Genomic DNA, 24,726 nt, shown 5'->3' with positions numbered 1-24,726 from the left:
TGGAGAAAAAATAGAGGCAATAGAGAGAGAGAGAGAGAGGAGAAATAATATGCTAATCTTAATGATTACGTATGGGGGAATCGGAAACAATGTCATGTGCTATACTGTTCATAGTGCTAGAACCAATTTGAGCTGATCTTTTCTTCGCAATCATTCCAACCCAAAAAAATCTATGTGACGTTAGCATTATGAAACCAAAATCTTGTGAGACTCAATAAGAAATGAATAAGTTAGATTCTTTCATTTATAAATACATCATAGCTACATATCTTATTTTGATGGAATAATATGGAAAATGACTTTCGATATATTGCCTCTATTTTTGTTTAACTTGTAACTTGTGAACTAAATTTATTTGCTCTCAAATTTTTGAATTTAAAATCTATCATTCTTAATTTGTATAGTAGAAGAGCTTATTGCACTATACATATCCATTCATTGATTGTTAAATCTATTCATTGTTAAAAAGTCATCTTTTATGCATGTTTGTGTGTTTGCTTAAGGACTAGAAAATAATTAAGTGTGGGGGAGTTTTATCTTTCGTAATTTGATATGTCAAATTAGGCTCCATATTACACTTAACAAGCTTGTTTTCGAGCAATTTAGAGGTCTTTGTCGTGTTTTTTGTTAGTTTTAGTTATTTGCATTAATAAGTTATTAAGGCATTTTTGTGCTATTTTGAGACTCAAGATGGCCAATTGGCACCTTGGGAATCTAACAAGGTTGGTGAGTGATGCAAGGAGTCCACGGTGGCCCGAACAGCATGAGAACACCACCTGATAGTGGTATCGCGATACCGGCCATAGGGTATCACGATAGCCAAGCTCCCAAAAGACCCTCATTTCAAGACAGACAAGGATATCGTGATACTGGAACATGGGTGTCGCGATAATACTATCGAAGGAGACAAAAAATGACTATAGGGGTAGTCCTTGACCAACATGTCCCCCAACTTTTTTTGGGTTGTAATCAAATTAAAAAGCCTTCTTTTGGCTAAAAAAGAATAGAGACCTTTTAAAATATTCATATTTTTAACTTAAGGTTTAGTCTTTTTCTCATCTTTTTAGGATTCAAACTCTTTCTTTTCTAGTTTAATGCTAAGTTAGTTCGTTAGTTAGTTAAGTTTATTATAGCTAGGTGTGAATTATCTTTTAGTACTTCAACTTTTGTTGTAGTTACACTTTAATCCTTTGATTTAATCTTATTCAACTTTGTTTTATTTCACCAGTTGTAAATAATTTTTTTAGTGTTTTTGTTCATCTAATTTGTTGTCATTGTTGTCTTCTCCAAGCTTTTGAAAGAAAGCGTAGATTTTTATTCTCTTCCTTTGTGGTTAAGTTAATGCAATTTGTGATTGATTATCTATTGCTAATGTGTTTAAAGACAAGCATGAGTAGCTAAATCATAGGTGGTTGGTTGATGGAAATGTGGGAAAATTGATTTTTGGGTTTAGGGGTTAAATCATAAAATCTGGAAAAATTTAATAGAATTCAAAACTTAGGATTGACGCCCTAAAAGAAAATTAAGATAAGTGAGACGGAGAGGAGATCTTATCGAGCACCAATTTGATGGTCCTGAGTTAGTTCGGTGAGGTCGAGAGAGAAATTAGACTAATTTTTCTAAATCGCTACAATTGAACCTACTTAGGAGTATTAGCAATTTAGATCCCTAATTCAAAGGTTAACCAACCACATGGAAGTCAACCAACCGTTGTCTATTATCGTATTTTTTAGATTCATACTTTTCTAGAGTTACATTTTACTCCTTTTTCGTTCCTATATAATTAATTAGAGTAATTAACCTATTGTATGACTTGACATAATATAATTGGTTACTGATTAGTCAGCTAGTTTCTTTTAATTATATGTTCGTAGTGTAGAAATGACTTAACTGGTGACTCATTTGGGTTCGACCCTTGGAATACTCTGGTGTTCCATTGGACACTATAAATATTACAACTGACACTATAGGCTTGCAGTTAAAACTGCACTTTTAAAATTCTTTTATAAAATTTTTTGTTTTTTGCTCATGCGCGCAAGTGGTCACATGTAGAGTGAAGTCAACCTGCAGGGTGGCTCATTCAAAGAAACTCAAGGTGAGAGGTTTGAATGATACTGAAGGTCACACCTTGATTGTTTGAGTGTTAAAATCTTGACAGAAAGTAAAGCTTTCTTGTAAGATTTGGGTTCTTTTGGTAGCATTTACTCTACAACTTAGTACTTATAATAGATAACTTATTGAAAAGAAACTCTATGTTATCCTTGTTTATGACCTTTGTGGGTAAGATGTAGAGGAGGCAATCCATGTTTTTTCGTTTTAGTATAAAGTCAAAGAAACTTTCTTTGATTTAATGTTCAACCTTATTTGTCATAACTAGTTTGATAATTGTAAAGCCATATTTAAGAGGTAGTGTCACATAAACTATAATAGCTCGAATTTGGGGCTAGTCAGAACAGTGGTTTCGAGACCACATATTCGACGAGAAAAAATTTATTTTTATTATGTTTTTATGGTCTACGATTTCACAAAATAATTTCGTAAAAATTTTGTTCGAAAGTTTCGACGTTTGGGCACTCAATTTAGCCAAAAGGAGTAAATTGTAAAAAGTGAAAAAGTTGAGTTCTACATGTTAGAATTGTCCAATTGTTATGAAATTTTAAATTGGAGGTCCTTAAATAGTAATTAGACCATTGGTTAAATTGTGGACAAAAATGGACATGAGATAAGTGAAATAGGAAATTTTTAAGTTAGGGGCATTTTGGTTATATGGTAATTAAAAAGTATTAAAAAGACAAAATAGGCCAAAAATCATCATCTTCAACCTCATGGCTGAAATTAGCAAAAGGGAAGCCATGTTTAGGGTTTTCAAGCTTCCAAGCTCGATTGTAAGTCCGTTCTGATCCCATTTTAATGTTCTTTATGTTTTTGGAGTCCCGGTAACTGGATTTAGCTTATTCTAGCAATAATTTAACCTAGGGTTTATATTTGGAAAAATACCCATAGGTGAAATGTGTTTATTTTGATGTTTTATGGTAGAATATGTAGCTAGAAATTATGTTAAACAACTTTTACTAAGCGATTTTAAGTGAAAACGAGTAAAACGACATAATCGGTAAAAATACCTAATGTTCATAAGTAAGTGTTAGAGTGGGAATTTGGTGTTGCCATAGAAGGGAAAAATGTTCAGCATGTCAAAAAACATAAGAATAAGAGATGAAGTTTAATTTCCGAGCTTTGGGGAAAAGTGTAAATATGCAAAAGTTTAGGGGCGTAATCGTAATTTTTCCAAAGTTCGAGTCAACGACTGTTTTGATGAATGTGAGTGTTAAATAAGTTAAATGTGTCATTATAAGTCAAGAAAGACAAATAATTGACTTTGATTAGTGAAAAAGAAAAGTGAGAAAAAGTGAGAAATTCCCAGTTGAACCTTCGGAATAAACAGGGATACAAATGAAGTGACAGAAATGATCACTTGTGTGGCACGGACTGTGTGTAGGCCACTATGTGAAAGTGAAAGTGATGGTCACGTGTGTAGTACTATGTGCAGGCTACTACGTGTACCAGAATGATAGGTCGCATGTGTAGTACTATGTGCATGCTACTATGCGTACCGGATAGCTTCGATCACGTGTGTAGTACTATGTGCAGGCTAGTATGTGAACTGGTATCATTAATTATAAGGTGGTTGCTATGTGCTGATCCCACCGAATATCATTGATTACAAAGGGTGGTTGTTGTGTGCTGAATCCACCGTGTATCTGTTATTATTCCGAAGTGTTCATCGAGAAATTGACTAAGTGAAAATAAATGAGATCATGTCGATTAAGTGTGATTGAATGATGAATATATGTGTGGAATTGAATTGAATAATGATTAAAAGTGAAAAAGTGAAATTATGAAAAAGTAAAATTAGCAACAAAACAGTTTTGGATAGTAACAATAGTGTGCCTTTGAAAAATCAAAAAAATGGTGGAAATTGAATCAGAGAGTGAATAAGATATGAAATGAAATCTTAATGAGTCTATTTTTACATAAAAGAAACATTGCAAGCAAAAGAGTTATATATTTTGAGATATTTGAATTTTAGTGAGGCAGGGTCGGATTGATTTTGGAATCCCCTATTCTAACTTTGGAAAATAATTAAAAATTGTAAAAAATAATTATGAGTTATAATTTATATTCTTAGAATTCTTAATGAGTCTATTTTCAAAAGAAATAAATAGAAATACCATTTGAATTCTGTACAATGAGATAATTCATTTTTAGTGAAGAGTGGTCAGAACTATTAGATTGCGTAACAGGGTAAAATTTAAAGAATAAACTGTATTATTTGGCTAAACCAAAAATTTTGAAAATTTTATGGTAAGAGGATATGTGAGTCTAGTTTCAGGGAAAATTAATGGTTCTTAATTTGGAGTTCTGTAGCTCTAGATAAAAATAATTTAGTGATACTACTCGGATAGATAGCTTTGAATATACATAAGGGTGAATAAAGAAACTATAGAAAATGTTATTTCTAAGAGTGTTAAGTACACTAAGGATGTGGAATAGAGAGGAGGAGGGGGACAATTAAATATATATATGAATGATTTATGTATAATTGGTTATATGATCGACTATAATCGATAAACGTGGAAATAGAAATGATGCTTACATTTGTATATTATTGATCATGGTTTAAGCTCATATTGGAAAATAAAGTTTCATAGTATGTATGTATGATATATTTGGTATATGATTTGGTATGAAGGCCATGAATGGTATATGAATTAAATGCACTAGCTTGCGACTATGGTTGAGTGTAATGTTTATATCTTGTGTATATGCATAGGAAACTGGAGTGGAAAGGAAATGAAATACTAAGTTCATGCTTGAAGTGTAAAATGACGCAAAAAGGGACGTTAAGTTAAACGATAAATATGTATTAGTATTGAACTTAATGAAATTGAACTGTACGTGAATTAAATGGAAATTGCAAATGATTTGATTTGAATTAAATGAATTATTGTGGTATTGAAATGTATATTGGATTGAGAAATTGAATTGAATCGTGAACATGAGAATCATCAATTAAGTGAAATGGAAATGAAGTATTGAATTGCATGAGTATGTATTGGGTCTTAGAAGCCCTATTTGTTACAAATATAGTTTTTTGAAGTTATAACGTGAAGATTTATAAAAGCATGTTAAAAATTTGAAGTTTTTAATTTGAATGAATTTTATAACTCGGTTTAATATGTTTATAAGTATATTTATTCTGGTAATGCCTCGTTCCCTATTCCAGCATAGAATACGGGTAAGGGGTGTTACAATGTGACATCACCAGATTCGGCCTAATGTTTAGGCCGAGTTTGGGATGTTACATAAACTAGGACATGTTTTGCAGTTTTATGTCATAACAAGATGAAAGGTGATGTGCCATAATTTGATATGTACAATTAAGTCATTTTCATGCTCCTTTGAGCTTGTTTTTTAGTGAAATTAGGTCTACTAGGTGTTAGTAGTTAAATGCTTTGAATTTAGTATGAAATTTTGTTTTAGTGTCATTTTTAGTATTTCTGGTGTTATCATAGCGTTATGAATCAAAAGGAACTTATTTGGTGCTTCATTACTTATTTAGAAGAGCTAGGACGTAGGTGAAAAATATAGACTTGGAAGCTTCTCGGTCAACTAGGACAAAGTTGTGATGTTTTAATGGTTGAATTTGGGACTTAACTTACTATTTGAGTGTTAAAGGAGAGTGCATGAACAACATTGTGATGTCAATCTGCACAAGGTTGTGACTCAACTCACTATGATGGTTGAGGAGTTGGAGAACTAGAACGTCGCGATGTCACTTAATCAAAGGTGCATTGTTGATTGTTCAAGGATTGAAGGAGATGGCAGATGGTGACTTCTGTCGCGACGCGAGAACCTTGATGGTCATAACATTGACTCGCAAAATTGTGGCGTTCTTATTCTTGTGGTCGCGATGTAGATGCATTGGTGCAAGGAAAAGATAGGGTGAAAGGGGAAAATATAGGTTGATTTTTAAAACTTAGTTTATTTACTTTAAAATATATGGGAAATTTTGGGTTACCACACTTCAAAATTTCTAAACCTATACCAAGCCAATATTCCTAATTTACCCTAAAAACTTTTAGGCCCAATTTTAGGGTGTGGCAACATTAGAGGTAACTTTATTGTAGTTAGGGATTTGGGTGAAATATGAGGTTAGAGGCATATACTTCATGGAATTAAATGGCTCTTAAAAATTCATGTAGCCTATTTTAAGGTAGAAAGTGATACTCTTCTTATTAAGTTTCTTGTAGGTAACGAACTAAGGACGAAGCCAACAAATTATTTTAGGGAACCATAGTTCAATTGTAACATTTTGAACTAAAAATTTATCAGTGTATTAACTTATTGTTTCAAAAACACTTATGTAGCTTGAGAAACTTAGTAAATGACAAGAGTAACATGGTAAATGAACAGTTTTACTACTATCTACTTGAACCAAGTATTACAAAGGACAAAATATAATCTAGTCCATCATGTTGCATATTTTGTATCTCAAGTGTAAAACACTTCTTTATCTGGTGGAAACAACCACTTGGTTGTATTGATTACTTGTAACATCCTAAAAATTGGGTTAGAAGAAAAGGGGTTTTGAAACCAAGAGTGGTCATCCCTCGATTATGAGTTTAGATCTTGGAAATTTTGACAAGGAAATTGATTCGGTTTAGTGGTCAAGTATTCTGTGTATGTTTCTGAGGTTCTAGGTTCGGATCCTGTTTCTGGAATTTTTTTTATTTTGCTTAAACCCTTACCCTTGAACATTTGGCTTATAAGTTAAGTTCAGTCAATTTATGTCAAGAATGAGCCTGATGGTTCAATGGTTAAGCTTCTGTATAATCTTTGGTCTTGTGTTCAAATCTTGGCAAAAGCAATCGAGGATGGTTCAATTTTGAATTCTGTTATAAGGTAGTTAGTTTCGATTGGTTATTTAAAACCTTCCAGAAACCTCTAGTGCTTTTATTTTCATTTTTTTCTTTTCTTCTCTACTACGTTTTCTGTCATTTTGTTTCGTTCTTCAGTTTCTTCATTTTGGTTCTTACTTTCAAGTGATCGTTCTTTTTGTTATGTTACGTTACACCAGTACTATACAGGGTATGACTTCTCCTTCTAGTTAATTCGCTGGTCGATAAGTTCGATTTAAAGTTTTGGTGAAAGTTCTTTAACGTAAATTCAATTTTGGAATGTTATTTCTTAGCGATTTGACAGCGGATTAATCATTTATTAGGCAATTACTTGTCGTTTAGAGATGGGAATTCATCCTTGTTGCTCCTGCATTGAGTCTGTATAAGTAGGTATCGAAAACCCCTTTTTCTTCAAATTTTAGTCATTAAAAAATAGGATTATCGATGCAACATAGCCGTGTGCCAGGCTATATGGCTCGTACGGCCGCATGCCAGGCCGTGTAACTTACTGTTCACAAAAATTGGAGGCAAACGGGCATGTTCCCAGACCATGTGTGGTTATGAATTGTGCAGGGTTCACACGGGCCAGTGGTTTCAAGACAGTGGCCATTTTTCTGTGATATCGGAATAATAGTTTCGGGAACACAAATTCAATGAGTAAATTATTATTTTTATTATTTTAGTGTCCACGGGATATTATTAAGGTTGTACAAAAGTTTCATTAAGAAATTTTGACGTTTGAACGGTTAATTAGTAAAAAAGACTAAATTATAAAAGGTGTAAAAAGTTGAGTTCTATTAGTTAAAAGGGACAAATGGCTATGAAACTTTAAAGTAAATGGACTTAAATGGTAATTGTACCATTCTTATGGTTAGTGGACAAATATAGACATAGTTTAAGTGAATTATAATGTTAATACCAAAGGTTAATTTAGTAATTTGATAAATAAAATAAAACTAAAACAAAGTAAAGATGGTATCATCTTTCTAATTGCTTTGAAGGTTCGGCTAACATTGTTCTTGTATGTTAGTATTTTTTAGGTTAGTTTTTAATGATTTTTATGTTTTAAGTTCGTTTTAGATTAATCTAGCAAGCCCGAGGTTAATTTGTAAAACTATTAAGGGTTGAGGGTTATTCCATGAATGATTCTTAAATGGTTTTGATGTTAAATGTTAGATTATGAACTCTTGTTGAAAAATAAACAAGTTTTGTTAAGTGATTTTTGATGAATTTTGGGATTAGGGATTGAATTGTTAAAAGTATAAATTATAAGGTTTTATTATGAAAAGATGATAAATATGAATAGTTTCAAGGTCCCTTGCATGTTTGTTTAACATGGAATTTGATTAAAATGGTTAGATTTTAAGTTATAAGCTTAAGGACTAAATTGTGAAAAGGTAAAATGTTACAGGCGAAATGATAATTATGCATAATTTGAATTATGGATTGAATTGAATGATTGAGGTTAATTGAATTACTTAATTGAATATAATTATCTATTTAGATCAAGATAAACTACGTACGAACCTAGATCGGGGAAAAGCAAAAGTCTTAGATTAGCTCGACTTCATTTCTACTCTCTAGTTGTCGAGGTAAGGTCGTATGAAAATTTATCCTGTTTATGTTATTCAAATTGAATATTATTATGTTACTTATAATGTAAATGGATCAAACTATTAATGTGTGTTTTGAAGATGTTTGGGCTCATATAAAGTGTGTATAACCTGGCATGTATATTGTCAAGTATGTGGTATATTTTGGTAAGTATTGAACTAGGTTATGATGATAGAAATATGGTAAATTTGGCTTGTGTGGTATGTTATATTTTGGTATATATATTGAGGTGCCTTGTATGGCATATTGGTTGATTGATTTGGGACTTTGAAGTGGTATATTAATGTGTGTTTTGAAGATGTTTGGGCTCATATAAAGTGTGTATAGCTTGGTGGAAAAGTCATGTATGAAATGGTTTTGGAAATGGTTTGATTTTAGGTAAATTTAGGTCCACACAACCTGAGACACGAGCATGTGACTCAGCCGTGTGGGACACATGGCCGTGTGTAATCTGGTGATTTCTTAGGTTGCAAGTCAGTGAGTTACACGGCCTGGCACACGGACGTGTGGGCCAACTCAAAGAGTTACACTACCTGGCACACGGGCATATGACTTGGCCGTGTGACCCTACTCAGAGAGTTATACGGGCTGGGACACGATCATGTGTCCGTAGTTCGATACTTACACGACCTGAGACACAAGCGTGTCTCTCAACCATGTGACCCCTGTTTCTAAATTTTTGTGACTTTTTCCTCAACATTCCAAATTGTTTCAAATTAGTCCCGAATTGCTTTTTAAGTTATTTTTAGGGCCTCGAGGGCTCAAATTAGGGACGATATGTATGTACATGATTGGTTTACAGTGTGAGTATATTATTGAATAATACTAAGTTTAAATGTTTTTGTTTGTATGGTAATGCTCTGAAACCTTAATTTGACGACGGATATGGGTTAGGGGTGTTACAAACAACTTGTGATCTATACGTATATTTGCTATGTTTGAACCTAAGTAAGTAGGATCTGCCAGAACGTAATGTGCTATTGTTTGATATGTGCGAATTATCCAAGTACAATCTATATTATGTTAAGTTTGTTGGTACGCCTCTACGTTACTCTATTAATGAAGAATATGTGACATCTGATTATGTTAGATTGATTGTTACTGATTCTGATTTATAACCCTTTACGTTACTTTGTTGATGAGGAATACACAATATCTGAATAGGTTAGACTGATTGTTATTGATTCTAATTTATAACTGTGCCTGTGACTTCATGGCAAATCTGATATGGTCTGTTGGGGTTTGATAAATCTGTTTTACAAAACATGGACTCTCATGTCTCCTAGTTCTGTTTTTGAAAGATAACATGACTTACATGCTCATCACTCTAGTTCTGCATATGTTTGTCATGACACGTTGCATGGAATTTGGGTTGATGTGAAAGGAGGAAGTTTCTAGCAGTTAATGGTATGCATTATCTAATGGTTTATCCACAATTCTGTTCCAACAGCTTAGCTGTACTATAGTGGTTTAACCATATGTAACCAATCTGGCAGTCTTAACTGTAAAATTCTGGTGGCAACATCCACAGCTATCTGTTGGTGTGATTGGGTTGGACAAGTTCTGGGGGAACTCTATTTTGGTGTGTAGCAGAGTTTGGGTAGGATGTTTTCTGATAAATCTACATTCTGAGCCATTTGAAAAATACAACATATGCATAACACATCCTCTGCTTTGCTCTGTTCTGTTTTGCTCTGCTCTATTTGGTTTTGTTCTGATCCGTTCGCTTTTGTTCGGTTTTGTTGTACTACTGTCACTGAAATATTCGTGATACTCTAGATCTGTTCCATACTAGTTATAAAATTGTTATTTAGTTCTTGCGTTACTTTGATTTATACATTAATATCTATTTAATTGTATTTGAGTTCAGTTATACGCGGTGCTTGGCAGCTCACCCTTTGTCCTACTTTTATCTGTTCAGGTAGACATCTGACTTAGGACCAAACGGCGTACGGAAGCTTAGATTGTCTTGTATTGATATAACTATGATTTGATGTTTTGGGTTTGTAATTTGCTTTTGGACTTACCTTACTTTTCTTTTGATAATCTCGTCAGTATCCGTCAATTTCTAACACGAAAGTACAAAACCACCTAAGTCGACTAAAATGAATTTCTAGTTTTCAAAGTTAGAATTTCGAAAAGAAATTAGTTTTCCACACGTTGGTGTAACTCGTCCAAATTCGGCTTAAACTTCTAGACCGGGTTTGGGGTGTTACATTACTAGCTTTCTTGATATTAATTCCATCAATGAATGTGGAGCACAGTTTTTACCAAGATTTTCAAAATTAGACCCATGGTTGTTTCGATTAATCCACCAATTTTCGATTTAACTAGTTCGATCAATTTGTTTAGTTCAATTGAATAAATTATTAAAAACTCAAGTATTTTTTGAAATATTTAAAAATATATCGAAAACCAATTCAACTGGTTTGACCAGTCGGTTCAACGAATTCGATTAATCCTTATTATGGACCGATACTACGATCGATTTTTTATCAAACTAGTCCAATGAGCCAATTCAATCCAATTCTAAAAACAATGCTTTTATACTCTCCAATCCAATGAGTGATTCATAGGCACCTTTTCATAAAAAGAAAAGAAAAGGGAAAACTACACCAAAACTCATTCAATTATTAGCATGTTTTTATTGTGGTCATCTAACTTTAAAAAATTCTTATTTAATCACCAATGTTATCAACATTTAGTATTTTTGTCACTCATTCATTGAGTCATTAACCAAACATTGATGTGGCCTTTTCATTTGCATAATAACACATTTTTCCCTCCAGTGTTTACAGATTCTATCAATCTAGTCTTAATCTAAAAACATCAACAAATATAGCCCTCAACTTTACATATTCTATCAATTTAGTCTTGATTCTAAAGAATTAAAAAAAATAGAAAATTACTAAGTCAATCAATTTTTCAATAAAAAAAAGTCTAAAATATATACAGAAATTTAAAATTTATAAGTTTTAAAGTTGAAAACTTAGGGATTCTAGCACGTACACGGGTAGATAAAGGCACCAAAAAGTTAAATAAACAATAAAACACACCAAATATTGCGGAATGATCTTCTTTCCCATAATTTCCTTTTCTTTGTATATCCTCTCCTCTAATATGATCTTTTAACAATTTCTTTCATTAGCAACATAAGAAGCAACATTTTAAAGTATATGACATATATATACTTATTTTTTAAAAGTTTTTCCGTATAAATCTTGGTTTTATATCTATATTCAACACAAATACTGGATAAAGATATTTAAAAAAAAAAAAGAAAAATTCCAAATAACATTCACAATCTCCCTGTATATACATTTATATTTCCAGCCTTAACCATGCACATCATTTCGTGCCGTGGAAGAATTTCTTAAGTAATTAAGGTGTGGTGTTTTATTAGAAATTAGAGTTGAAATAGTGGGTCAGGTTTCATCACATTTTTTCTCTTTGTTAATTTTGGTGAGAAGGTTGTAACAATAGCAAAACTTAAACTATATATATTTGAATAATCTCATTATAGGTTTTAATCATATATAATTTTTTCCACACAATGTCTAGAACTATCCATAACTCCTCCCCAACCCATAAATAGGAGGATAATGCGCACCCACATCCTCCTGCATTGACAACAATTCTCATGTCAATCGAGTTAAAACTCTATCGTAAACTAAATATATTTACATGCTCATCAACATTATAACTCATGTAGGATCAACCTTTATATATATAATAATCTTTGTTCTATATATTTTTTTTATTTTTTAGACACTTTTATAAATTCTTTTAAAAACAATTATGTATTTTTATAAAATTTTAGATTTTTAATATAAATTGAAATATTTTAGTCTTTTTATTTTTAAAGTTTTTTTTCAATTTTTTTTAGATTTAAGATTAAATTGAAAGAATGTGTAAAATTGAAGGTTAAATTTGTTGAATTTTTTAAAATTAAAACCAAATTGATATAATTTGTAGCATTGTAAGGCTAAATTTATTATTATGTCAATAAAAAGATCAGATTAACATTTCGTTAATAATTAAACAGAGTAATCAAAATATCAAAGCTGAATAATATTAGTGACTAAATGAAAATAAACTAATAATTGGATGAGTTATTGGGTTGTTGTTAAAAATATCCTATTTATCTATTAAAAATACTTAAAATTAATGTATTATTTTATTATTATTTCACTTTAAATTTCATCAATCATAAACTCGTGAGAGAAAGAATTTCAATTACATTGACTTTGGAGCCTTTGCATATGGTTTATTAAATGTCGTATTTGTGAGCCATCACTCTTCTCTTTCCTATAAATAAAAGAGAAATGTTGAGGAACTATGAGCATATAACATGAGCTTCTTTTTCCCAGAAATGAAGGCTTCTCAGTACTTTTCAATGTCTCTATTTCTTCTAATTCTTCTTATCTCATGTCCCTGGCAGATTTCAGCAAATCCCCATCTCAATAATTTTCTTGGTTGCCTTGATTCGTTTTATTCCAATCACATCTCTCAGGTAATTTACACCCAAAATAATGCCTCTTATTCATCTGTATTGAACGCTACCATTCAAAATCTCAGATTCTCAACTCCAACCACACCAAAACCCTTGGTCATCGTAACACCATTGCAAACTTCTCATATCCAAGCAACAATCCGTTGTTCAAGAACAAATGGCCTGAATCTTCGAATTCGGAGTGGTGGTCATGATTTTGAAGGCCTTTCATATGTCTCTCAAGTTCCATTTGTTGTTCTTGATTTGACCAATTTTCGATCAGTTAAGATCGATGTAAAGAACAAAGTAGCATGGGTTCAATCTGGTGCAATTCTTGGTGAGTTTTACTCTGAAATTGCTAAAAGAAGTAGAACCCTTGCTTTCCCTGCTGGTATTTGCCACACTGTGGGCGTTGGTGGGTACTTAAGCGGCGGAGGATATGGTTTATTGTTACGAAAATACGGTCTTGCAGTGGATAACGTAATTGATGCTGTATTTATTGATGTTAATGGAAGGATTTTGAAAAGAAAATCCATGGGAGAAGATCTATTTTGGGCCATTCGAGGTGGTGGAGGAGGGAGCTTCGGAGTCGTCCTTTCATGGAAAGTAAAGCTGGTTTCAGTTCCTTCAACAGTGACGGTTTTCACCATTAGAAAGACCCTAGAAGAAAATGCGACGAATCTGGTTCATCAATGGCAATCAGTAGGCCACAAGCTTCCTGGTGATATATTCTCAGCTGTAACAATGAGAAAGGTGAATCGAAATGGTAAAACAACGATTCTAGTTGCTTTCAGCTCCTTTTTTCTTGGTGAAACTAATGCATTGATTACATTGATGAAAGCTGGATTCCCAGAACTGGGACTAAAGAAGGAACATTGCACTGAAATGAGTTGGATTGAATCGATTCTTTATTTTGGGCAAATCCAAAACAAATCTATCGATGTTTTACTTGACAGGAGTTACAAATCACCTCTCAATGCTCCATGGTTCAAAACAAAATTAGATTACGTTAAAAACCCAATTCCAAAAGCTGGATTCGAAAAGATTTGGTCTAAGCTTTATGAAGAAGATGCAGAAACAGCAGCCATGGCTTTCATTGCTTATGGAGGAAAAATGGCGGAAATCCCAGAGTCTGCAACCCCATTCCCACACAGAGATGGAAACTTATACCATATTGCATACACAGTGGGGTGGGATGGAGAAGAAAACACCAAGTCCCAAAGGTATATGAATTGGATAAGAAAGTTTTACAGCTTTATGACACCTTTTGTTTCGAAATCTCCACGGGGAGCGTACGTTAATTACAGAGACGATGATATTGGAACCAACAACAAGAAGGGTGAAACAAGTTATGCAAAAGCAAGTGTTTGGGGACGAAAATATTTTAAGAATAATTTTGATAAGTTAATTTACATAAAAACAAAGGTTGATCCACATAATTTCTTCAAGCATGAGCAAAGCATTCCGGTGTCAGTCTAAGGGTTTTGTTGATGGGAGTAGCCTTGGAGTGTGTTTACATCATTTCTGGTGTGTTGTGTAGTCTTTAGGGGTCTTCATCCACGCCATTTGAGTTTGTATTTGTGGGTTAATTGTTTTTATTTCATTAATAAACTTTGATTTCTGAATCTATACCCAACATATTTCGCACTCTTAATTAGACCTTTTATAATGAAAACTATTTCCAACGTTGGAATAAACTTTATATTTATCAATTCTCCTATTTCATTAAAATAAAAACCCTAAACCCAATTTTCTTTATCTAGATTTCTGTTTTCATATTAATCCCAAAAAACATAATCCTCGATATAAAAAAAATATTCCCAATATTGTTGAGACGTCTTTGTTAATCACAATATTATTATCGATAAAAAAGGTCTTAATCACAATATTTTTGGGATTATTTTTTTTCCTATAGATTGAACACCAGCTAGTTCGATTAATATAAATATAGACACGCTTAATCCACAAAATTCTGTCCTTAAACTATACCCCTTTTTTTCATTTTTTTTACAAGTAGCATCTTAACTACTATTGTTTTTTTTTCAAATTGTTCCCTTTGTTAGTTCAATAGTTAGCCACAGTTAAGTCTATTATTTATTAGAGAATAGAAGTAGTTAGTTAGTTAGTGAGGTTGTTACTCAATTCAGAAAGTCTATATATACTGTACATTAAGAATTAAGAAGTAAGTAAATTTGAATAAAAAACAAGAAGTTTATTCTTTTATTTTCTACATTTCACTCTCTGCTTCTCTCTGTTTGGATAGTTATTTTCTTCTTTTATCTAGTTCTTTCATGGTATCATTCGCCAATTGATTCTGGTCTTTGCTTCTCATGGCTTCCGCTGATTCAGCGTCTGGTGAACCTAGCTCCGGTGTATTTGCTGCCGATCGAGTCACAACAGTTCTTCCTCGACATGAAGTGGTCAAACTCGATGAAGGTACTTACCTTCAATGGCGTAAACAGGTAAAACTGATTGTTAATGGCTATGGACTCGCAGGTTTTTTAGATGGCACTGTTGCTCCGCCATCGCGATTCATCGTTCTACCCGATGGATCTCGTGCTCCAAATCCGGCGGCTCAGGTCTTTATGCAGCAAGAACAACTGTTAATGGCCTGGCTTTTGTCTACTATAACTTCCTCTCATCAATCCTCCTTTGATGATGCTTGCACGGCGTGCGACATATGGAGCATGGCCGGTAATCTTTTTGCAGCTGATACGGGCGCCAAGCAGTCGAGGATTCGGCATGAACTACACTCGTTGAAGAAAGGTAATCTTTCGATTAAGGCGTATGTTGCTCGGATTAAAGATTTGTGTGCTATGTTAGATGCTTCTGGCTCTCGTATCTCCGATGAAGAGAAGATCGAAGTGGTGCTTGCGGGTTTGCCGTCGGAGTTTGAGGCGGTTATCTCCTCTGCTCGTTTGTCGCCTGTAGTTCTGCCGTTGCAACGTCTGGTGGATACGTTAGTCGATTGTGAGAGTCGTCAAGATCGAGTGTTGCAGGAGGTCAGTTTGAATGTGAATCTTGTTGAAAATGAGCCATCAGTGGAAGGGGCCGATCGTGGAGGTCGTGCGTCTGTTCGTGGTCGTGGCCGGTTCATCAGATCTCGTGTTCAATGCCAGATCTGCAGTCGGTTTGGTCATGTGGCTCAAAAATGCTATTATCTGTATCACCGAGACTCAAATGAAACGTCTGGTGTTGAAGGTTTTGATTCTGGAATTTTTGTGCAAAATGGTGATGAACAGATGGTTGCTCCTCATCAGAAGAGTCAAAGAATTTTTTATGGTCAAGGGAGTCATGCAGGTCAAAATAGATATGTTAGTCAAAATGTGTGTGCTGGCATGCAAAATAGGCCATTAGCACGTGGGCCACATGTGTCCAATGCACAAAATGATGCCTACAAGCCCAATTTGTCTAAATTCGGTCATGATGCTGGGCAAGAGTATAATGGAGACACTTTACACGGGTTTACTACTGGAAATGGACAGTGGCGAGGTTCTAGTGGAAACAAATCCCATGGACCAAATGTTCAATTTAATGATGGGCCGAATGTTCAACATTCTTCTCATGGGTCGAATATTCAGTTTAATGCTGGGCCGAATATTGTAACATCCTCTAATTTTGTTCAACTTAATCAAGATGATCCCGACTCGCCTGAACCGATTGGTGATGGACTAGGCGTTGGTGGTCCGATTCTGAAATTTACCAAACCGTGTGCTCGGGTCTATACCGGATCTAACCCATGTATTGGGCTTCCACGGCTAGGGGATTTACATGCGTCTGATTATTCTGATCCTTCAGTATCAGATTCTCATGTTAATACGGCTCAGCTTGGATCTAGTATTGGTAATGATGATTCGTACATACTAGTGTGCGGTGGCACCACATCTTGGTATCCTGACTCGGGAGCGAGTCATCATGTCTGTCGCGATGTGTCAGCTTTACGTAATGTCACGCCATATTCAGGTAAGTCATCTCTTTTAATGGGTAATGGTACTCCTGCGGTAATTTCATCAATTGGTACGGCTAGTTTACCTACTCAAGATAAATCGTTACGGTTATCAAATGTTTTATATGTGCCAAGTATACGGAAAAACCTCTTATCTGTCTCACAGTTTGCTCGTGATAATGATGTGTTTTTTGAGTTTCACCCTAACTATTGTGTTATTAAGGATACGGTGACTCGGGAGATATTGCTGACGTGCCGCATTCATGATGGTCTATATCAGTTTTCTGTCCCAGCGGTTTCTACGTTGCCTACGACTGCTCCATTTGTTGCTCATTCTCAAGTTCCACATACAGTTTCAACTACTTCTATATTTGCTTTATGGCATAATCGTTTAGGCCACCCGTCGACTTCTGTGGTCAAAAATATTCTAAATAAATGTAATTTTGTTTCAAATAAAATTGGTCTGGATGGTATATGTACTGCGTGTCAAAAAGGCAGGTCACATAAGTTGCCCTTCTCCCATTCGACTACTAGCTATTGTCCTTTTGAATTGGTTGTGTCTGATCTTTGGGGTCCTGCACCCGTTGCATGTGGTGATAAGAGATATTATGTTTCATTTATTGATATGTGTACCAGATTCACTTGGGTTTATCTTTTACGTCAAAAAGCTCAAGCACTTGAATGTTTTACTCAGTTTCAACAGTTGATTAAGACACAGTTTGGCAAGTCTATTAAGCAGTTTCAGAGCGATTGGGGAGGTGAATATCGTGGTTTTACGTCTGTCTTAGAATCTCAAGGGATCATTCATCGACTGACATGTCCGTATACTTCAGAACAAAATGGAGTAGCTGAGCAAAAACATCGTCACATTGTTGAAATGGGGATTACGTTGTTGGCTCATGCAAATTTGCCTATGGAATACTGGGGGTATGCGTTTTGTTGTGCGGTTCATCTTATAAATCGACTTCCCACGATTGTACTTCAGGATAGTTTTCCGTTTAAGGAACTGTATGGAAGCGATCCGACCTATGATCATATTCGAGTGTTTGGTTGCTATTGTTATCCTTACTTACGTCCGTTTGTGGGTCGTAAGTTGAAATTTCGGTCTCAGCCGTCGACTTTTTTGGGCTACAGTCCTCGTCACAAGGGGTATCAATGCCTTTTACCAGATGGTAAGGTTATAATTTCAATGCATGTGGTCTTTGATGAGCAGAGGTTTTTGTTTACTAAGACTAGTTCAGACAAGTTTGTATCAACAACCGGTCAGACTAGTTCGATAGTTGTTCCTCTTGTGTGGCCATTTTCATCCTCAACTCTTGAGCCATGCATGATGAGACCGTCGGTACAAGGGGTGTCGTCTCATCCTACTGATCCTGTATTAGATGTTAGTGTGGAGCAGCCCCAGTCTCATGATCCTTCAACTGATGTTAGGACTGGGTCGGGTAGTCTTCTAGCTCATGATTATTCAGCTAATGATGGAACTGAGTTGAGTGATCTTCCAGCAGAGCATGGCTCGGGATCCTTAAGTGATACCAATGCTCTCTCTTCGTCTAATATGGGACTGTCTGCAGGTGTTTCGTCGGCATCTGATAGTCAAATTAATAAGACAGCTGTGGGCAATACTCACCCAATGGTCACTCGCGCTAAAGCAGGGGTTTACAAGCCTAAGGTTTTAAGTGTTGAAGCTGTTGAACCGACTACGATTGAAGAAGCTCTGCCTACTGTTGAGTGGCGCACTGCTGCGCAAGATGAGTATAATGCTCTTATGCGTAATTCCACATGGGAGCTCGTTCCTGCTCCATATAATCGTAAGGTCATTGGGTGCAAATGGTTGTTCCAAATCAAGAAGAATTCTGATGGCACTATTGCTCGATATAAGGCTCGCTTAGTTGCAAAAGGTTGCTCTCAAGTTCCGGGTTGTGATTTTAAGGAAACGTTTAGTCCAGTGGTCAAACCGGCTACTATCAGAGTTATTTTGTCTATTGCTGTGTCTAGGGGGTGGTCGCTTCGGCAAGTGGATGTGAATAATGCGTTTCTAAATGGTGACTTTGACACTGAAGTTTTTATGCATCAACCTCCCGGTTATGTTCAATATGGCTCAGATGGTAGACCTTTGGTGTGTCGCTTGAAGAAAGCGTTGTATGGTCTTCGTCAGGCTCCTCGTGCCTGGTTTGAAAGGCTAAAAGGATTTCTAGTCTCTGCGGGGTTTGTAGTTTCAAAGTCTGATGCTTCCTTGTTTGTTCGAGTTGTACCAGCTTCAACATTGTATGTGCTTGTGTACGTTGATGATATTATTATTACTGGAGATATGCCTTCTGTTATAGAGTGGTTTGTTAATTTGCTGAATAGTGAGTTCTCGCTTAAGGACATAGGTGATTTTCATTATTTTCTTGGGATAGAGGTTAATCATTCTTTGTCAGGTTGCCTTCATCTTTGTCAAAAGAAGTATATACGTGATATTCTTATACGTTGTTCGATGGAGAATGCGAAGAGTGTTCATACACCGATGGTTAGTTCCTCTGTTGTGACTCGCGATGGTGGTGAGCGGTTACAGGATCCGACTGAATACAGGAGTCTTGCAGGAGCATTACAGTATGTCACTCTTACGCGGCCTGATGTTGCCTATGCTGTTAATCGAATATGTCAATTTATGCATTGTCCTACTTCCATTCATATGACCGCTCGAAGCGCATTTTGAGGTATTTAGGTGGTACGATTGATTTTGGAATTGTGTTTCGTCCATCCACTAGTTTGTCCTTTGTTGGATATGCTGATGCAAACTGGGGATTAGATTTTGATGGCCGGAGGTCTACTACTGGATACTGTGTTTATTTCGAACATACACCTGTGTCATGGTGTACGAAGAAACAACAGGTTGTTACTCGGTCTACTGCTGAAGCAGAATACCGAAGTCTTGCTGCAGTTACTAGTGAGGTTACGTGGCTTTTGTCGCTACTTAAAAAATAACATGTTCAGTCTAATAGTGTTCCTCAAATTTGGTGTGACAGTTCTGGGGCGGTTGCAGTTGCTGCAAATCCTGTTCTTCATTCAAAGTTTAAGCATGTTGAGTTAGATTTATTTTTTGTTCGTGAAAAGGTTGCTGATGGCACGATTGCTGTTGGAGAAGTTCCAGCGTGTGATCAGGTCGCTGATGTTCTCACTAAGCCACTTTCGTCGTCGAGTTTTACTTGTTTTCGGAGTTTTCTACGGGTCTTGCCTGTAGAGAAGATGGATGAATATTAGAGAATAGAAGTAGTTAGTTAGTTAGTGAGGTTGTTACTCAATTCAGAAAGTCTATATATACTGTACATTAAGAATTAAGAAGTAAGCAAATTTGAATAAACAACAAGAAGTTTATTCTTTTATTTTCTACATTTCACTCTCTGCTTCTCTCTGTTTGGATAGTTATTTTCTTCTTTTATCTAGTTCTTTCATTATTTTAAAAAGGCTTAACCAACAATTTGGTGATTAAATTATGCATTTTTTTTCTATTTTAGTATTGAAATATTTTTTTAATTGCAAATGGCATCTAAACTATTTTTTTCTCAACTTAGTACCTTTGTTGGTTCAATTGTTAGTCAATCAAGATTTTTAGAATCGGAACAATAGTTGAACAAGTCAAGCTTGTTCCCAGTTTAATCAGTTTGTTTGGTTCGATCAAATAATTTATTAAAAAATTCATAATAAAAATAAAAAAAATACATTCAATCAGGTTTTTTAACTTGGCTCAACCGACCTTGACATTGCTAGATATTATAAAGCAAGAATTAAGAAGAAGAAAAGGGAGAATAGAAAAAAAAATAGAGAGAAATAAGGTAAAAAGAAAATAAAAGAATTAAAAATTAGCTTTAAAAGTTTAAATGACATCACAGTCTATTATTGATTGAAGTTTTTTTTAATAGATATAATATTGTAGTGTAAAATGGGTAGGAATGATAGTTTAGGTATTACTTCTGAAAAAAAAAGTAGGTACCAACTTGGGAAAATGGGTATAGTTAAGTAACTAATTTGAGGGTTAAACATTTTTTTTCTTAAAATAGACTTAATGGTTTGACTAACAATTGTACCAATTTGGAAAAAGAAAAATAATTAATGTACCAATGACCCAAAAAGAGTTGCAGTACCAAAATCAGAAAATAGATATAATTTAGGTGCTTATTTGTAAGTTAAACATTTTTTATATCATTCCTTGAAACTGAATAGTGAGAAAAAGGGTTACTACGCAAATAATCACCCAACTATCAAATTTTTTTCATTTTAGGCACTCAAAATAAAAAAAATTGTAATTTAAGCACCCACATTATATAGTTCGGTCATTTTGGTCACTCATGTTGAAACCACAAACGACAAGTTGACGTAACAATTAAAAAATTGGTATAATAACACTCACAAGTTGAGGACTAAATTTGTTATTATATTGATTTTTTTAACTACCACGTCAACTTGTCATTTGTGATTTTAATGAAAGTGAATAAAATGATCGAACTACGTAACATGAATACTAAAATTATAATTTTTTTTATTTTGAGTGCCTAAAATAAAAATAATAATAGATAAATAACTATCTATGTAATTTACTGAAAAAATAGATACAAAGCTTTTTATTTATTTATTTATTTTTGAGGGAAGCACAAGGCTTTTTATTGTATAAACCTTTTATACAATTTACATTTATTTAATCCACAGTTATTTTAATAAATTATTTGTCGGTGGTCAATGTGAAACGTTTAGTTGTATATTGGAACCATTCAACTATTTATCAAATTTAAAAGGTTGGATTAAAAAAATTGTTTTTCTTGAACCGCAAAATATGGATCCAGTTCAAAACTTGTGTAGCATATGTGTAATTATATTAGTGTATATTATTGCACTTTTGAACCGTAAAAGTAATACGAAAGCTACTCTACTTATAAATTAATTCTCTTCAAATTAATGAACAAAAATAAATTTATTTATAATTTAATAAAGGGAGTAAAACGTAATCTAATTTCTATTATAAACGCATTATTATTTTTATCAATTGAGATGTTGGTCTCGGAGACAACGGTAAAAAATACGTAAGAAAGATAGAAACCGCATAAGAAATGTCTCTATTCTCCATTGGACCTAAATCCTGCTAATATGCAATATGCAATATGCATGTAGAAAAGGACAATTGTTCATCTTTGGAAGATTATAGACATATAACATGTGATTAGCATTATCAAGCTACTAAATTACCAGTTCCAACTTATTTTAAAGGAAGCCCTTTATCTTCTTTTTTATGTATTTCTAAACATTGGATTCTATTAGATAAGTTTATTAGGATTACTTCTCATTTAGTCAGATTTGGGAGTTAATTCAGAAAAAAAAAAAAAGAGATGTACTTATAATCTTTTTGTTACATTAATAGGTTTTGTGCTGATGGGATTGACTCTTTCGGAAGAAGTTTTTAAAGTGTCGTTTTCTAAAATATCAATTTGGACTGTCAACAACTGAAGATATTGTCCCTATGGTCGGGATTTTATCCCCTAGCCTCTACAAAGAGTCATGAGAGGGACACCTTAGTTAGTGGAGACAGCTACCTACAAGACTCGATTAGGAGGCGTCACCTTCCGTAAAACGTACACAACTCTCTGCAGAGGTCAAGAGACAAAATTTCGACCATAGAAATAATACCCTCTATTGTTGACAATTCAAATCGCTATCTCAAAAAATAAAATTTCGAAGAATCGACTAACTAAAAATTATAGATAAAGATGGTGACACAGATGACAAAACCATCTTTTCGTTTTCTATAAAATCCAATTAGGTAAACGAGATCTTGAATATCTTCGTTCTTGACTTGTCAAACTGTACAACGGATACCCGTCGACAATTGCATATATAGAATTGATAAATGTATGAATCATAAAATGGCCAATCAATATAGATAAAGCTTGAAAGATGAGTTTTGCACTTCTTCTCCATTTTGTTGGTGGAAAAGAACTTTCTTAATGACAACTGTGATTTTTACGTTAAAAGATGAAAGTTATAAAAGAAAAGAAATAATATTGAATACATCGTTTTAATTAAATTAATGTTTTAATCTTAACAGTAGATCAAAAGTCAAAAGTGTAAAACTATTTAGTTTTATAGGCATAATATTAAATTTAGTCTTAAATTTTTTTTATCAATTTTGTCCTTTTTTTGTTTTCTGAGCTAAATTTAATTATTAATATTTTAAAAAGTATTAAATTATTTTTTAGTGAAAATATTGACTAAAAGATTAATTTTTTAGCAATGTTGGAATAACAATTTACATAATAATCCACATATACTTCATGCTAATATGATACTATTTGTCTTATATGTATTATCAACAAATAATTTAAAAGTTATAAAAATACTCGAAGAATAAAAAAATCGAAATTCAAAATAAAATATAAAATGTTCATTAAAATTAAAAAGAATACGTAAAATGTTCATTAAAATTAAAAAGAATACGTGTCACCATTTATCGCTAGATAATACATTGAATTGCTTATATATACTAGTTTCTTAAATAATGTGATGTACGGGTTTATTGTATTTAATAATTAAAGTATATCAAATTACATAATAAAAAATAAATTTGTAAAATTAATATTCCTTAATAAATTTATTTTATATAAGAGATTTAAAAAGGTAAAAAAAATATTTGTATACATTTATATTGTATAAATTATGTATTACAATTCCAATATGAGTCATAATTACACTTCAATTATCAAAAATCACTTTTATTATACAATTAATCATACATAAAATTATAACGTATCATACTTACATTGAAATCATTCCAATTTATAATATACACAATATTAAATTAAATTTCGTTTCTAATTTACACTAAAATCATTTCAATTACAATTCCAATTCCAATATGAATCATAATTACAATTTCAGCATACAAATTTTTTTTCTTAACGTGCGCATGTTAAAACTCATTTTAAAAACACACGAGACAATTTCCAAAGTGACTTCTGTTATGCGCACGACAACAAATAAATTTTGAGTAATGAACAAAATAAAAAAATTAAAATAGGACAGTATTAAACAATTAGGCATGTTGGGTTTAACAATTTATCGCAAAATAAGTTATGGATTATCATTAAATCGTCGTGCATCATTTCCCGAAATCACTTACCAGTACATGAAATAGCACCACATCTAACGCTCATAAATTCTCAATGAATCTACAGCCCATATTAACCAAAATGGATTCAAGAAGGAACAAGTATTTAGCCCTTTCTTCGCCCTCTAAACAATCAAGTTCAAACTCTAATGTTGTCAAAGATTGAAATTTGACAAAGGTTGAGACTTTGAGTTTTTGTCTATTCAGATTTGAATTCTATCACGTATAATACATGGGTAGGTTTTAATCTAATAGGTCGGTTTTAGTCCAAATTATTTTAGTTCTTAATTTATATGTACTTTGATTTTATTTTGTAATTACTCAATTATATATTTGGGGTTATACTCTGATTACATTATATTTGTATTTATAAACTTTAAAAACTTAAATAAATTTTGAATAAATATTTAATACTTTAAAATATGATAAAATACAAAATCAAATCAAGATTATTCCTTTTTCTTAAAACGTGCCCAATCCTAAGCTAAGTACATCTACCGTTCTTAGCCATGTATCTTTCTTTTATTAGATAATTTTGTTTTGATTTTGAAAATTTATATTTGATTATAGTTCAACTATT

At 33.4% G+C, this 24,726-nt stretch overlaps 1 protein-coding gene across 1 annotated transcript; it reads left to right on the top strand.

Annotated features, from left to right (window-relative positions):
• Positions 1 to 12,906: 12,906 nt before the first annotated feature.
• LOC107914760 (berberine bridge enzyme-like 18) lies at positions 12,907 to 14,694 on the top strand. Its single transcript, XM_016843784.2, has one exon. The coding sequence runs from the start codon at positions 12,925 to 12,927 to the stop codon at positions 14,542 to 14,544; it is 1,620 nt and encodes a 539-aa protein (XP_016699273.2). The 5' UTR covers positions 12,907 to 12,924; the 3' UTR covers positions 14,545 to 14,694.
• Positions 14,695 to 24,726: the final 10,032 nt, after the last annotated feature.

Source organism: Gossypium hirsutum, chromosome D10 (genome assembly GCF_007990345.1).
Source record: "Gossypium hirsutum isolate 1008001.06 chromosome D10, Gossypium_hirsutum_v2.1, whole genome shotgun sequence".
Lineage (NCBI taxonomy): Eukaryota > Viridiplantae > Streptophyta > Magnoliopsida > Malvales > Malvaceae > Gossypium > Gossypium hirsutum.
The sequence above is the reverse complement of the archived record's forward strand: the minus strand, read 5'-3'. Positions and strand labels throughout refer to the sequence as shown.